This window comes from Anomaloglossus baeobatrachus, chromosome 3, assembly GCF_048569485.1.
Source record: "Anomaloglossus baeobatrachus isolate aAnoBae1 chromosome 3, aAnoBae1.hap1, whole genome shotgun sequence".
Classification (NCBI taxonomy): Eukaryota; Metazoa; Chordata; class Amphibia; order Anura; family Aromobatidae; genus Anomaloglossus; species Anomaloglossus baeobatrachus.
Window position 1 is genome coordinate 619,256,416 of NC_134355.1, and position 15,993 is coordinate 619,272,408.

At 47.8% G+C, this 15,993-nt stretch overlaps 1 protein-coding gene across 5 annotated transcripts in view; it reads left to right on the plus strand.

Moving 5' to 3' along the window:
- The window catches only part of IAH1 (isoamyl acetate hydrolyzing esterase 1 (putative)), a 45,868-nt gene extending 30,434 nt beyond the window's left edge, over positions 1 to 15,434 (plus strand). For all 5 annotated transcript variants that reach the window (XM_075341095.1, XM_075341093.1, XM_075341094.1 and 2 more), the window contains 2 exons: positions 7,035 to 7,156; positions 8,228 to 15,434. In XM_075341095.1, the coding sequence (XP_075197210.1) occupies positions 7,035 to 7,156; positions 8,228 to 8,404 (299 nt within the window). In that variant the 3' untranslated portion in view covers positions 8,405 to 15,434. The remainder of the gene's footprint in view (positions 1 to 7,034; positions 7,157 to 8,227) is intronic.
- The last annotated feature ends 559 nt before the right edge of the window (positions 15,435 to 15,993 follow it).

Genomic DNA, 15,993 nt, shown 5'->3' on the forward strand with positions numbered 1-15,993 from the left:
ATTGCACAACGAGTAGCAAGATACAGTATGCTGTCCAGAGTCCAGATGTGCATTGCAGCTGACAGTGGCCACATTGAGCATGAAAGTTAAATGAGCCCCATATGCGTGACCAGCATTCAATGTTTCTTCGGCGCTCCATTGGGAGACCCAGACGATTGGGTGTATAGCACTGCCTCCGGAGGCCACACAAAGCATTACACTAAAAAGTGTAAGGCCCCTCCCCTTCTGGCTATACACCCCCAGTGGGATCACTGGCTCACCAGTTTTCTGCTTTGTGCGAAGGAGGTCAGACATCCACGCATAGCTCCACTGTTTAGTCAGCAGCAGCTGCTAACTATGTCGGATGGAAGAAAAGAGGGCCCATACTAGGGCCCCCAGCATGCTCCCTTCTCACCCCACTTTATGTCGGCGGTGTTTGTCAAGGTTGAGGTACCCATTGTGGGTACGGAGGCTGGAGCCCACATGCTGTTTTCCTTCCCCATCCCCCTGAGGGGCTCTGAGGAAGTGGGATCTTACCGGCCCCCAAGCCCTGAGGCCGGGCTCCATCCACAGACCCATGGAACCTGCTGGATACGGAGCTGGGTACCGTTCAGGGACAAGGCCCTGCGACATTAAGGTACTCTGTGTCCCCGTATGTACAGGCCGCGCACACTCCAGACTTGCTGGGTGTGCTAGTGCGCCGGGGACAGTAGCGCTGCGCGCTGGGGTTACAGTCACTACAGTTTTTTCTGAGTGACTTTATGTGTTGGGGACTGCCGCGCCGGCCGCCCCTAGGCGGCGGCGCGGCTGCGACTTGTAGTGCGCCGGGGACTTAGCGACGACCGTGCTTTTACGACGGCGTCGCTTATAAATTTAGTCCCCGGCTTCTGCGGCCTAGCTCCGCCTCGTTCCCGCCCCCACCCTGTCAATCAGGGCAAGGGAGAGACGCTGTACGATTAATCAGCGCCGAGGGCTGGAGCTTTATTTACATGCTCCAGCCCTCTCAATGAGCACAGGGGGACGCAGGTTTCCCGCTCTTTGTCTGCACACGCCCAGGGCCCGCCCCTCTCCACAGGACGCCGGCAGCCATTCTTACATGCAGTCTGGCTGGAGAACGGACGCAGGCTCTGGGAGACCCAGACAAGGGATTTCTGGCGACCACACACCCGCGTTAAGCGGGCGGTAAGCGGCACTTAAATGCTGGCCCCCACTAGTGCCACAGTGTTATATTTGTGTACTTTTTTCTCTGTACCATATATATATATATTTTGCACTGTAAGGTCGCTTCTTGGCTGTATACCCCAATTGCTCTGAGGAGACGACAACATGTCATCTGTAAAACGCAAGGGTGCCAAGACACAGGCTGCAGCTGCACAGCAATACGCTACTTGTGCCGCTTGTGGGGCTGATCTACCGGCAGGTTACAATGACCCCCATTGTGTGCAATGTTCGGTCCCTGTGCCACTTCGTCAACCGGAGTCTATGGTGGTAGTGGCCCAGGCAGAGTCGCCGGTGAACCCTGTCCCGGTGACGGGGACAGAGTTTGCAGTTTTTGCTGACAGGATGTCTGTCACTATGACAAAAATCCTAGAGACCTTGCAGGCCAGACCAGTTCCTCAGTCCATGGACACTGCTGCGGCAATGTTCCCCGGTCCCCCTCAGTTGGAGTTAATCCGTGCTTCAAGGGGGTCCCAGGCATCTCAGCCTGACGGCTCTGATTCAGATGACAGTCCCAGGCAGCCTAAGCGTGCTCGCTGGGAGAGACCCTCCACGTCATCACGTGGATCAGGGTCTCAGCGAGAAGAGTCTCTACATGATGAGACAGAGGAGGGGGATCAGGAGTCTAATCCTGAAACCGCTCTCAATCTGGATACTCCTGATGGTGACGCCATGGTAAATGACCTTATAGGGGCCATCAATAGTCTATTGGAAATTTCTCCCCCTGCCCCTTCTGCAGAGGAGGCAGCGGCACAGCAGGAGAAGTTCCATTTCAGGTATCCCAAGCCTAAACTGAGTACTTTTCTGGACCACGCTGACTTCAGAGAATCAGTCCAGAAACACCATGCTTACCCAGATAAGCGTTTCTCCAAACGTCTTAAGGATACACGTTATCCCTTTCCCCCTGACGTGGTCAAACGCTGGACCCAGTGTCCAAAGGTGGACCCCCCAATCTCCAGGCTAGCGGCTAGATCCATAGTTGCAGTGGAAGACGGGGCTTCACTTAAAGATGCCAATGACAGACAGATGGACCTTTGGTTAAAGTCTGTCTATGAAGCTATCGGCGCGTCGTTTGCTCCAGCATTCGCGGCCGTGTGGGCACTCCAAGCTATTTCAGCTGGCCTGGCACAGGTGGACTCTATCATATGTCCAGCAGTGCCGCGAGTAGCGTCCCTAACCTCGCAAATGTCTGCGTTTGCGACTTACGCTATCAACGCTGTCCTGGACTCTACAAGCCGTACCTCAATTGCGTCTGCCAACTCTGTTGTCTTGCGCAGAGCCTTGTGGTTAAAGGAATGGAAAGCGGATTCTGCTTCCAAAAAATGTTTAACCAGCTTGCCACTATCTGTAGATAGACTGTTTGGTGAACAATTGGCTGAAATCATTAAGCAATCCAAGGGTAAGGACTCCTTCTTACCCCAGCCCAGATCAAGCAAACCTCAACAGAGGAAGTGGCAGTCGAGGTTTCGGTCCTTTCGAGGCTCCGGCAAGACCCAATTCTCCTCGTCCAAAGGGACTCAGAAGGAGCAAAGGAGCTCAGATTCCTGGCGGGCTCATTCACGCCCCAAGAAAGCAACCGGAGGAACCGCTTCCAAGGCGGCTGCCTCATGACTTTCGGCCTCATCCCTCCGCATCCTCGGTCGGTGGCAGGCTCTCCCGCTTTTGCGACATTTGGCTGCCACAGGTCAAAGACCGGTGGGTAACAGACATTTTGTCTCACGGGTACAGGATAGAATTCAGTTCTCGTCCTCCGCCTCGGTTCTTCAGAACCTCCCCACGTCCCGACCGAGCAGATGCCCTTCTGCAGGCGGTGGGCTCACTAAAAGCAGAAGGAGTGGTGATCCCTGTTCCTCTGCAGGAACAAGGGCAAGGTTTTTACTCCAATCTCTTTGTGGTTCCAAAAAAGGACGGCTCGTTTCGTCCTGTTCTGGACCTAAAGCTGCTCAACAAGCATGTGAACGCCAGGCGGTTCCGGATGGAATCCCTCCGCTCCGTCATTGCCTCAATGTCTCAAGGAGATTTCCTTGCATCAATAGACATCAAGGACGCTTATCTCCACGTGCCGATTGCTACAGAGCTCCAACGTTTTCTACGTTTCGTGATAGGAGACGACCATCTCCAGTTCGTAGCTCTGCCATTTGGTCTGGCGACAGCCCCACGGGTTTTCACCAAGGTCATGGCGGCAGTGGTAGCAGTCTTGCATTCTCAGGGACACTCGGTGATCCCTTACTTAGACGATCTACTTGTCAGAGCACCCTCTCAAGAGGCATGCCAACACAGCCTGAATGTTGCGCTGGAGACTCTCCAGACTTTCGGGTGGATCATCAACTTTTCAAAGTCCAACCTGGCACCGACTCAATCACTAACGTATCTTGGCATGGAGTTTCATACTCTCTCAGCGATAGTGAAGCTTCCGCTGGACAAGCAGCGGTCACTACAGACAGGGGTGCAGTCTCTCCTTCAGGGTCAGTCGTACCCCTTAAGGCGCCTCATGCACTTCCTAGGGAAGATGGTGGCAGCAATGGAGGCAGTCCCGTTCGCGCAGTTTCATCTACGCCCACTTCAATGGGACATTCTCCGCCAATGGGACGGGAAGACAACTTCCCTAGACAGGAAAGTCTCCCTTTCTCAGACGGCCAAGGACTCTCTGCAATGGTGGCTTCTTCCCACCTCATTATCACAGGGAAGATCATTCCTGCCCCCATCCTGGGCAGTGGTCACGACAGACGCGAGTCTGTCAGGGTGGGGAGCAGTTTTTCTCCACCACAGGGCTCAAGGGACGTGGACTCAGCAGGAGTCCACCCTTCAGATCAATGTTCTGGAAATCAGAGCAGTGTATCTTGCCCTATTAGCCTTCCAGCAGTGGCTGTAAGGAAAGCAGATCCGAATTCAGTCGGACAACTCCACAGCGGTGGCATACATCAACCACCAAGGAGGGACACGCAGTCCGCAAGCCTTCCAGGAAGTCAGGCGGATTCTGATGTGGGTGGAGGAAAGAGCATCCACCATATCAGCAGTTCACATCCCGGGCGTAGAAAACTGGGAAGCAGACTTCCTCAGTCGCCAGGGCATGGACGCAGGGGCATGGTCCCTTCACCCGGACGTGTTTCAGGAAATCTGCCGCCGCTGGGGGGTGCCGGACGTCGACCTAATGGCGTCTCGGCACAACAACAAGGTCCCGACCTTCATAGCGCGGTCTCGCGATCAAAGAGCTCTGGCGGCAGACGCCCTAGTGCAAGATTGGTCGCAGTTCCGGCTCCCTTATGTGTTTCCACCTCTGGCACTCTTGCCCAGAGTGTTACGCAAGATCAGATCCGATTGCGGCCGCGTCATACTCGTCGCCCCAGACTGGCCGAGGAGGTCGTGGTACCCGGATCTGTGGCATCTCACGGTCGGCCAACCGTGGGCACTACCAGACCGTCCAGACTTACTTTCCCAAGGGCCGTTTTTCCATCGGAATTCTGCGGCCCTGAACCTGACTGTGTGGCCATTGAGTCCTGGATCCTAGCGTCTTCAGGATTACCCCAAGGGGTCGTGGCCACCATGAGACAGGCTAGGAAGTCCACTTCTGCTAAGATCTACCACAGAACGTGGAAGATTTTCTTATCCTGGTGCTCTGCACAAGGAGTATCCCCCTGGCCATTCGCGTTACCTGTCTTTCTTTCCTTCCTGCAATCTGGGTTGGAAAAGGGCTTGTCGCTCGGCTCCCTTAAAGGGCAAGTCTCGGCACTATCCGTGTTTTTTCAGAAGCGTCTAGCGTGACTTTCTCAGGTGCGCACGTTCCTGCAGGGGGTGTGTCATATCGTACCTCCGTACAGGCGGCCGTTAGATCCGTGGGATCTAAACAAGGTCCTTGTTGCTCTCCAGAAGCCGCCTTTCGAGCCCCTGAGGGATGTGTCACTTTCTCGACTCTCACAGAAAGTGGCCTTTCTGGTAGCGGTCACGTCTCTTCGGAGAGTGTCTGAACTAGCAGCGCTGTCATGCAAAGCTCCTTTCCTGGTGTTCCACCAGGACAAGGTAGTGCTGCGCCCCATTCAGGAGTTTCTCCCTAAGGTGGTATCATCTTTTCACCTTAATCAGGATATCTCCTTGCCTTCCTTTTATCCGCATGCAGTTCATCGGTATGAAAAGGATCTACATTTGTTGGATCTGGTGAGAGCACTCAGAATCTACATTTCCCGCACAGCGCCCCTGCGCCGTTCGGATGCACTCTTTGTCCTTGTCGCTGGTAAGCGCAAAGGGTCGCAGGCTTCCAAGGCCACCCTGGCTCGATGGATCAAAGAACCAATTCTTGAAGCCTACCGTTCTGCTGGGCTTCCGGTTCCATCAGGGCTGAAGGCCCATTCTACCAGAGCCGTGGGTGCGTCCTGGGCATTACGACACCAGGCTACGGCTCAACAGGTGTGCCAGGCAGCTACCTGGTCGAGTCTGCACACTTTCACCAAACATTATCAGGTGCATACCTATGCTTCGGCGGACGCCAGCCTAGGTAGAAGAGTCCTGCAGGCGGCAGTTGCCTCCCCGTAGGGGAGGGCTGTTTTTGCAGCTCTAACATGAGGTATTTCTTTACCCACCCAGGGACAGCTTTTGGACGTCCCAATCGTCTGGGTCTCCCAATGGAGCGCCGAAGAAGAAGGGAATTTTGTTACTTACCGTAAATTCCTTTTCTTCTAGCTCCTATTGGGAGACCCAGCACCCGCCCTGTTGTCCTTCGGGATTTTTGGTGGTTTTTCGGGTACACATGTTGTTCATGTTGAACGGTTTTCAGTTCTCCGACGTTACTTCGGAGTGAATTTGTTTAAACCAGTTATTGGCTTTCCTCCTTCTTGCTTTTGCACTAAAACTGGTGAGCCAGTGATCCCACTGGGGGTGTATAGCCAGAAGGGGAGGGGCCTTAAACTTTTTAGTGTAATGCTTTGTGTGGCCTCCGGAGGCAGTGCTATACACCCAATCGTCTGGGTCTCCCAATAGGAGCTAGAAGAAAAGGAATTTACGGTAAGTAACAAAATTCCCTTCTTTGGGGGGGTCATGGGTTTCATATCATAGCATTTCTGTATGCAAGGTGTCGATTCATATTGAATTGATGATGCCCTACAACTTTGTAATTTCCTTTTTTTCTCTATCTCGTTGTGTTTTCGAGATAAAAATGCTAACTCCGTTGTTTTCCACTAGATGGCGCTATAGGTGGTTTCATTGCGTAGCGCATGGCTAGTTTACTATACCTAGACACCACTTCTATGCCTATAGCTGCCCCTGTTCTCAGGTTAATGGCGGTGGACAGGATATGGGTGGACACACTGTATACTGACGGACCACGGGACTCTTAGATTGCATATAAAGGGACTCCCTGTCACTAAGCATGGGACTTATGAATGTAATTTCTTGCACCAGAAATTTTTATGGCCTTCATAGCAAAAGGGGTGAATACTTATGCACATGGCAATTTTTATTTATTTTATCTCATAAATCAAATTTTGGCCTATGTTTTTCTCAGTTCACTTCCCCAACTTGGACTATTTAGTGCTAATGCATCACACATGAATCAGCTTAAACACAGGTTGTAGTGTAACAAAATAGAGCAAAATCCAGGGTGGGTGGGTGAATACTTTCGCAAGGCATTGTATATGGAATGACTTGAATGGGCAAGTCTCATCCAAAATCTGAAAGAGAATAGTGCACGCTCTGCTTTTTTTCGTCTGTGTGCAAAATCTGTCATCTGATCAGCCCTATTGAGGAACATACGTCTCACCCTAACCCTAATGCAAGATGTATACGGTAATTACAGGTCACATAGATTTACTCGCATTGATATTTCTGTCCATTTGTTCCTTTTACAGGATTCAAGCTAAATCGTCTGAACTCTGTGACTGGATCCTATGCCAAGGCCTGTGCTCAGGTTGGCCATGAGTACGGGGTAGATGTTGTGGATTTGTGGACGCTGATGCAGGACGGGGGCTCGGTAAGAGGAATCGGGACCTTATTAATAACACTACATATGTTACACAGCTTTGCTCTGCATCGCCGGTGACAATATTCTGCATATACAGTAGTGATAAATTACGACCCCTGCCGACTATTGATACCATTCAAGGGTGAAAATGATGTTTGGTAGCTTTTTATCGCATTTTTGGGGGGAAGATGCAGCATTTAAAAAACAGCAATTCTGGCCTTTACATTTTTTTATGCTTCATGGCATTTATTATAAAGGTTAAATAATATTAGATTTTTTGGACGAGATGATACTAAATATGTAATTTTTTATTTTTTTTATTTTAGTTTTTGTATAGGGAACAGTGAGTGACTCAAACTTTTATTTATTTTATTGTTAAATACTTTTATTTTTTTTAAGCCCTTTATTATTGAAGTAAAATGTGAAATTCATAACTTCTCAAGAAGCTCAGCTACAGGCTGGGCTTCGTATGAGCAGAAAAATAGCAGGGTGTTCCATAAAACCCGGTTTTGTGAGCAACCCATTGTCAGATCGGATCATACAAGGTCGATAGAGGGGAATGTCATAATAGTTGCATGAACTGGCATGCCGATGGAGTCGCACCAGTTAAAATCCGCTGTCAGACAGTGATAGAGGCAATTAAATTGTGGTGATCAGAGCTGGCAGCGATCGCTATTGTTAAGATACATATGCTGGCTGTATAACACAGCCGGTACCTGCCATGGATGAGGGAAGCTCAGACCCATACTGCATGTGACAGGCACCATACCTATACAATGGTTGTTGGACAAGGGTTAATGAGAATTTAAGGATTATACTGCCATCTAGTGGTTGAAAACGGCACTGCACCTCATTAAGGTGAACTCATGTAGTTTTGCATAACATGAATACTCATTAAATGGTAATCTGAGGGTTTGTTAAACCTAACAGGACATTTTCTTCATATGGCAGCACAATGTGTGGTTTACGCACCATACAGCTGTAGGAAGGGGTTAATGCGGAGGCGGCTCTTTCTGTGATATAATCCTCATGCTTATCTGTTATAGAAATGATCAGACCTGTCCATTGTGTTGATTTCAGGACTACACGCTGTATCTGTCTGACGGGCTCCACTTATCAGATGAAGGGAACCAGTTCCTGGAGTCCAAATTGTGGCCCCTCTTGGAGAAGAAGTTGGGGGCCCTGCCTTTTATATTACCTTATTGGAACGACGTGGACAATAATAACCCGGAATCTTCTCTTTTTCCAAAGGAGTGATGAAAAGAATGAAGAATGATCGGCGGCCCCAAGCCACTGACATTAGGAATATGGGGGCTGCCTAATGTTGTGTGGATCCCCCCATACAATTCATATAGATTCTCCTCCAGATCACTCAGGTTACATTGCTGCACCGAAGTTTCTAATCACATGACACCACAAAGACGATGGGACACTGATGACGGAGACTTGGAGAAAGAAAACAATAAATCTGACCCTTTAATGCCCGACCCTTCTGTGTAATATATCTCTGGAGCTTAGGCCTCATTCAGATGTCTGTTTTTGAAGTATGAGATCTGTTAGGGATGTGATTATCATTATTATGAGTATATAGGAGTTACATGGAGATATCCATAAAGAACAAGATTTAAGATGTTGTTTGAACTGTACCCCACATATCTCTTGGCATAAGACTCAGACAGACAGTCTGGGCTATTCTTGTGACAAGTGAATAATGCTGACGTTGCTTAATATAAATGAGGAACCAAGCACATTACAGTAAATTGTATATCACAGAATAAGCTGTATCTAGTTTATCCAATAGGAGACGTGTTACGTATTCTTGGCACCTAGCCAATAAGGTTATATATATTTGTAACACTTCCGGAAATAAATCAGTCTTACTTTCTATTCATATCTGAGTACGTCTCTCTGGTGTGAGCGAAAGAGAGGGTAATGCATGCTACCACAAGTGACTCATAATTTGGACTGCAGACAGTTTAAGAAGGATGCATGATTAGATTGCATCAACCTAAATTACGGCCTTATCATTTGGCGCCCAACGAACCTTAGGATGGAGCTCTGGATGGCGGACGGCCGTGCTGACACCTTCAGTCGGAAGGCAACTACACGAGAGGTGGAGAATTGCGCAACTCCAGCTGCAGGTGAGATCATTTGTATAATCTCACCTTGCAAACCTCATGCGTGTACTTGCATTTCGAAGGGGGGGGTTGGGCTGTCCCAGTCTAGACACCTAATGACCGCCATCTCGCATGAGATAAGCCGTCCTAAGAGATCCCACACCAAGGTGGTCAGGTTCACCTTAAGCTGTCTGTAATTTATGTAATGTGGTTTTTGTCTGCTCTTTGAGAAAAGCAGAAGTTCTATAGTTTTGTTTTTCTCTGAGTTGAAAGTAGAGGAAAATGAGGAAGTTGTGATATACGCTGGATACATATATATGGATATATATGGTTATATCTGCAGGTGAGATCAGCCACCTGGATGGTGTATACAGTGTCCTTATTGTTATGTCATTGTATTGACCTGTGTCTACCTGTGTAAAAATGTCTGTCTATTTGCAGCAGGTGGAATACTTGCTGGTATCGCTCTAATCACTGTGTTTGTTTGCAGCGAGGTGGGCTGCAAAAAGAGGAAGTTCTATGTGCTTTGTTCGTTCGTACTTGCAGGTTACGCGAAAAGAGGAAGTTGTGTCACGGGAATATACTTTGATATATTGAAGTATATTGAAGCTGGTTTCTTCTATGAGTGAAGGAGAAACTGGAAAAAAAAAAAAAAATAATATTAACTGTTGTGTATAAGAGGAGATACACTGGTGTGTTAGCAAGCCCGGTCGATAGTTGATGTTTGATAAGGCCTTGGACGGACCTGATCTTCGGGGATAGAAGATTTGGAAGGGTTTTCTATGTACATGTGCAGTCTTGTATAAAGTTACAAAAGTGGGGGACTGACCCTGACTGTTACTTGGTACGGTGTTCCTGCTAAGCAGTGAGTTTAAGTTGTACTCATTGGTCTTGTTTTAGTGGATGTCAGTGTATTCTTACCTAGGAATTGAATATACTGGGGAAAACCCTTGATGTCAGGCTTAATCATTGATTATTGATGTTCTGGACGGACCGTTCAAAGAAGGTGTATATAGTGTGAACAGAGGTTACCAGTACATGAAGTAAGAGATAGTGAGGGTGAATTTAGTATCGATCACCCACGTGACACCTCTTCCTGGTAGGACAACCTGTCAAGTTATGGTTTGTGGACTGAGGTAGAAATTCTATGTATTCTGTGGATGTGTATAGTCTCTGGTCCAGAAGAGGAAGTGGATTACGGCATAGCAGACATCCAGATTGACGTGTTAGTTTAGGTCGTGTACCCTTTTTAATATGGGGTCTAATCAGTCCACACCTGTCAAGTTAACGGCAGAAGAATTAGTAAGCGAACGAGAAGGAATGGAAAGATGTTTTGTTAAACAAGCGAGGGATCTTGAAAGATAAAGATCTCCTTATGGATGCTGAGGCATGGTATAGAACGTCAAAAGATGATAGAAAATTGGCATAGTAGATATTTCTATATTGCACCAGATCAGAAAATGGCATCTCAGGAAGTGGCCAAGCCCATTAGGAAACAACGCCCCCCTCCTTATAAGTCGTCCCCAGAGGGTTGGACTTGTGTAGTTTGTCCCCCTGCCCACCAAACGCCCTCCCTAGCCTGCCCAGACGTCATTTCAGGTTGGGCCGCACCTAGTTCCCTTTTCCAGCCATCTTCAGTCCCAAGGCCACTGGCCTATTTGTTGCTGGAGCAACAGAAGCCACCGAGGGGGGGCAGGAAGATGACAATGATTTAACAATGATCCACCCCACCACCAACACTGTCCCTAGTAGAGGTAAACCACAGGTGCTGTCCTTATTTGAGGACGTCAGGCCACACATGGCATCGCACCATTATTCCGATAGTCCCAGACAAGAACGCCCTAAATATGTGACATGGAAGCCCCAAGAGGCTGCAGTCCTTGTGAAGGAACACTGAGATATATACACCTATGAGTGACGTGTCATCAATAATTGATGTTTGATACCTTGGACCTGATGTACAGGTGCAGTGTTAAGGAAACAGTGGGTGAAAGAGCCCTGACTGTTAGACTGTTACCTGGTACGGTTTTCATGTTAAGCAGTGAGTTGAACGTTGTATGCGTACTCACTGGTCTTGTTTTAGTAGATGTCAATGTATTCTTACCTAGAATTGAATACATTGGGGAAGACCCCTAAACTTTGGTCTTAATCGGAATTATTGAGTAGTCGATAGACCGTTCTCATGGAGGTGTATGTATATCGTGAATTCTCTCTCTGACATAATATCTCATATATAGTTTTCCCTGAAAGATGTTTTCACCCAGATTAAAGCTGGGGATTCTTTCTGGCCAGTAATGGAGCCAGGTTTACAGTGAGGGTGTGTGTACCTTATCACCCAAGTGACACTGGAAGATGTTTTATGTATAATGTACGCAGTTTTTGGTGTGAAACACCGTAGGAGAGTTGAAAAGAAAGAAAAAAAAAAAAACAGGGAAGTGTTAGTTTCCATTTCAGTCCTGTGAATGAAATTCGGTGAAGTTTAGTTGTAAATGACACACGTATGTTGAAATGGAGAATTCTAGATGTGAATTGATGAGTAATTCTGAATCTAGCAACTGCACTATGTGTATTTTACCTGTCTGTGAAAATAAGAAATATAAGCTGATATATAGGGTGGACTTGTGTCCACGTAAGCCCACCCCATTATTTCCTGTTCTGAATGTAGATTTCTTTCTGTCACTCAGCCCTGGGTGGGGTATGGTATGGGGATAGTTATTGCAGGGGCTGACAGGAGATAGGGATACGCTGGAGGCTCGGCCCTGACCACCATCAGGTCTACCGTCGAGATGAGGGCGAGTACAGGGTCCCTAGTTACAGGGTCAGCCCAGGGGTCCCTATATAATCCATATTCCCGGTGACAGATTGAATACCTCCTGAATGTAGATGTCACAATACATGACATCTTTCTTTTCACTCCCTCCCAGGACTCTTCAGACGCCATTTTTGACCAACACCTACTTCCTCTTTTAGCGGCTGTTTCTTATCGGTAATTATCTTTAGTGGACGTTTTAACTCAGACACTACATAGTTCATCTTTAGACGCCATTTTTAGTCCAGCCGACACCCAGTTCCCCATTTTTTTTGTTTTAGCAGCCAAAGTCACTGCTCTGTTTATTGCCGACATAGCAGGGACTGCAGAGGGGGGAGACAGGGACCTGGAACACACACACTCCATTTTGGGAGACAGGGACCTGGAACACACACACTCCATTTTTCCACTAATGAACCTTAGCAGAGGTTATTGCTGATAGTCCTGTGGACCTTTTCCCTTCACTTTTGCATATTTGTTTTTTTTCTGTATGTTATACAATTTAGTAGACCATATAGACTGCTCACTATTAGTCCTGGTGGACAGTGAATATTTTTCTGCATATGGCAGTTGTTACTTAGCCTAGTTTTGAGATATTTTCACTTGTATGTTATCCTGCCTGGTGTCTTGCACAAGAGTTCCCTGATAGAGAGGGTGGAGGTTCATGTGGTCCCAAGGGGACATTGATCATCAGGAGTTGACATATATTAAAGTTTTCGTTGGCAGCACCCAGTAATCCTTTGTGTCTTAGTTTGCAGGGTCTGACAGGAGATAGGGATACGCTGGAGGCTCGGCCCTGACCACCATCAGGTCTACCGTCGGGATGAGGGAGAGTGCAGGGCCCCGAGTTACAGGGTCAGCACAGGAGAGGTAGAGTAGATACGCTCCACTGCTTTTTCCTAGTTGTGTAGATGTAGTCAGGGGGTGCTGCTTGGTAGTTTCCAAACCCTCTTGTGCTCTTTTCTCTTTCCCCGGGATTTTAGGGGATTTTAGTTTTTAGAATTTCAATGTTCTCCTGACCCCAAAGTTACACCCATTGCTCTTTTTTTACAAACCTGGGTATAGTCCTTTGTATCAGGTCTCCGAGAGCCCATATGCAAACAACTACAGCTGGTAAAGACCAAGACACCCTCCTTTAAGTGGCAAGACGTATGGAGATGAATCTAGCAGCTTACAAGATCACCCCACATACAGATGAGCTACAGTCACAGTCACCTGAGTTACAGTCACAGTCACCTGAAGAGTATCATCACGTCATCTCCAGCCCAGAAGTCATTCTACATGTTTGCCATGGAAGAAGATAGCAGTCCTTTGAACACTACTCAGCCAGATTGAACACCTACCTAAAGCACCAGTTGAAGATCAGTGCCCGTATGACATCACTGCTCCCTGACAAAGTCACCAACTCCCGGTGTGCGGTCCTTAATCCTGCTGAACTTCTCCCTCTTCCAAGGGGGGAGTGTCCCACCTCTGACACCTTGGTGGAAGAGGTAGTCGACTCTGGCATAGCTGAAACTCTGGATTCGATACCGTGACGGATACACCTTTGGACCCTGACTTAACATCTTTGCGGATGGATCAAGATGTGCATCAAGAAGACGGTTCCACATGGGTATGGTGCTGGTAGCAGAAGACGCTGTGCTGATAGAGCAGTCGCTACCCGCATGCCTGTCTGTGAAGAAGCAGATGTATGTGCTCTCGCTGCAGCCTGCAAGATGGCAGCCAGCATCTACTCTGTGGAGGATAAGAGACTTGATCACTGACAATGGAACTGTACGCCGCCATGAGGCCATAGAAGAACGGATGGAAGCTTTGCTATTGCCAGACAGAGTCGCGGTGAGCAGGGTTGAGGCCTACATTGGAGGAGTCAAGGGAAGCAGTAAGAAGTGCCCTCACTGACAGAACATCCAAAGAAGCCGCAAGACCACTTACGAGAGAAACAGTCAGTCAATCTGTGCTTTTCGAATGACCCAGATGTGAAGAAGAAAGGAAGGATGGAAAGTCTTGAGAAGACGTTGTCCTGACCCTACAAGAGCAAGTCCCAGAAGAAGAGGACTGAGATAGGGTGCAGCTGTGGGCTCCCGGAGACCATGGAAAGTGGCTAGTGACCTGCTTTCACTGCCAGCCAAAGAGATATGGCAGGCCTTAGACACAGAACTGACTCTACACACCCCATACCAGCCACAGAATAGGGGGAAGGTTGGGAGGATGGGGCAGTGTAGAAGGCAAGGGCATGAGAGTCTTCCCCTTGAATTGTTCAGTGTCAGACACACCTCAGCAGGGATCACTAGGTTGAGACCCTATGAAATCCTGTTTAGAAGTAGCGCCAGATACTTCAACTAAGCTTGTTGTTTGTTTAAACATTTGCCTAATACACGTTTTTGAAGTTTTCTCCTCCAGATCCAACCAGATCTAGATTTCTCTCTCTTTTCTTTTTCTCTCTCCTCTTTTCCTCTCTCTTTTCCTCTCTCTTTTCTCTTTTCCTCTCTCTCTCTCCCTCTCTTCTCAATCTTTCTCTCTCTCTTTCTCTCTCTCTTCCCTCACTCTTTTTCTTTCGGACGAAGATCCATGCATTCCACTACAAAGAGATGTCGGACCTGCCTGAGACCAGGAGATGGCTGTCTTCCCTCTTCTACCCGATACTTTGTGCCAGGATGATGATATCTAAGCATGTGGACTGGAAGACGACTCTACATCCCACCTTTGATGTCCCACCATTACCGCCTGAGGACTGAGGAGCATGAGACTCTGAGTGAACCCAACCCTGATAAATATTAGCCAATTAAAGGACTAGTGCCACGTTCCCCCTTCCTGAATAACGTGGGCCAGGGGAACATAGCCATGAGGACAGTCTAGAGAACACGGTCAGGATCTGGCTTCCTATGCATAGTCTGTTGGGTGGGGAGATTCATCCACAAGGGATGGGGTATCTCGTATGTGAGTGAGGTAACCATCAGCATTAGGACAGATCAATAGACCTGGAAACGTAAGGAAAGACTTTTTGGCTATCTCCAAAGGGGGGACTGTTAGGGATGTGATTATCATTATTATGAGTATATAGGAGTTACATGGAGATATCCATAAAGAACAAGATTTAAGATGTTGTTTGAACTGTACCCCACATATCTCTTGGCATAAGACTCAGACAGACAGTCTGGGCTATTCTTGTGACAAGTGAATAATGCTGACGTTGCTTAATATAAATGAGGAACCAAGCACATTACAGTAAATTGTATATCACAGAATAAGCTGTATCTAGTTTATCCAATAGGAGACGTGTTACGTATTCTTGGCACCTAGCCAATAAGGTTATATATATTTGTAACACTTCCGGAAATAAATCAGTCTTACTTTCTATTCATATCTGAGTACGTCTCTCTGGTGTGAGCGAAAGAGAGGGTAATGCATGCTACCACAAGTGACTCATAATTTGGACTGCAGACAGTTTAAGAGGGATGCATGATTAGATTGCATCAACCTAAATTACGGCCTTATCAGATCCAATAGTGTTTTTTACGGCTAGATCATATGCCCATTATAATCTATGGAGCTGTGCACATGTCAGTGTTCTTTTTGCTCACCTTGTCCATTTTTTGAGTCACAGATAGTGTTGAGCGGACCCGAACTGTAAAAGTCCGGATCCACGCGGTTTCAGGATCCGATCCGGGTCCGATCTGGACCCGGGAATCCGGCTGCACGATCCGGGTTCGGGTTTGGGGTTTTTTTGGGTTTTTTTTCTCTCTCTCTCTCGCTCTCTCTCTCGTTCTCTCTCTCGCTCTCTCTCTCGTCCCCAGATCCGCTCCCCATTAACTTATATAGGTCCGAACTCCGGATCGGATCCGGACTTATTGTTCAACCCGCAGCGCATCTGCCGGACCCGGATTATTAGAAGTCCGCTCAACTCTAGTCACAGACTAAAC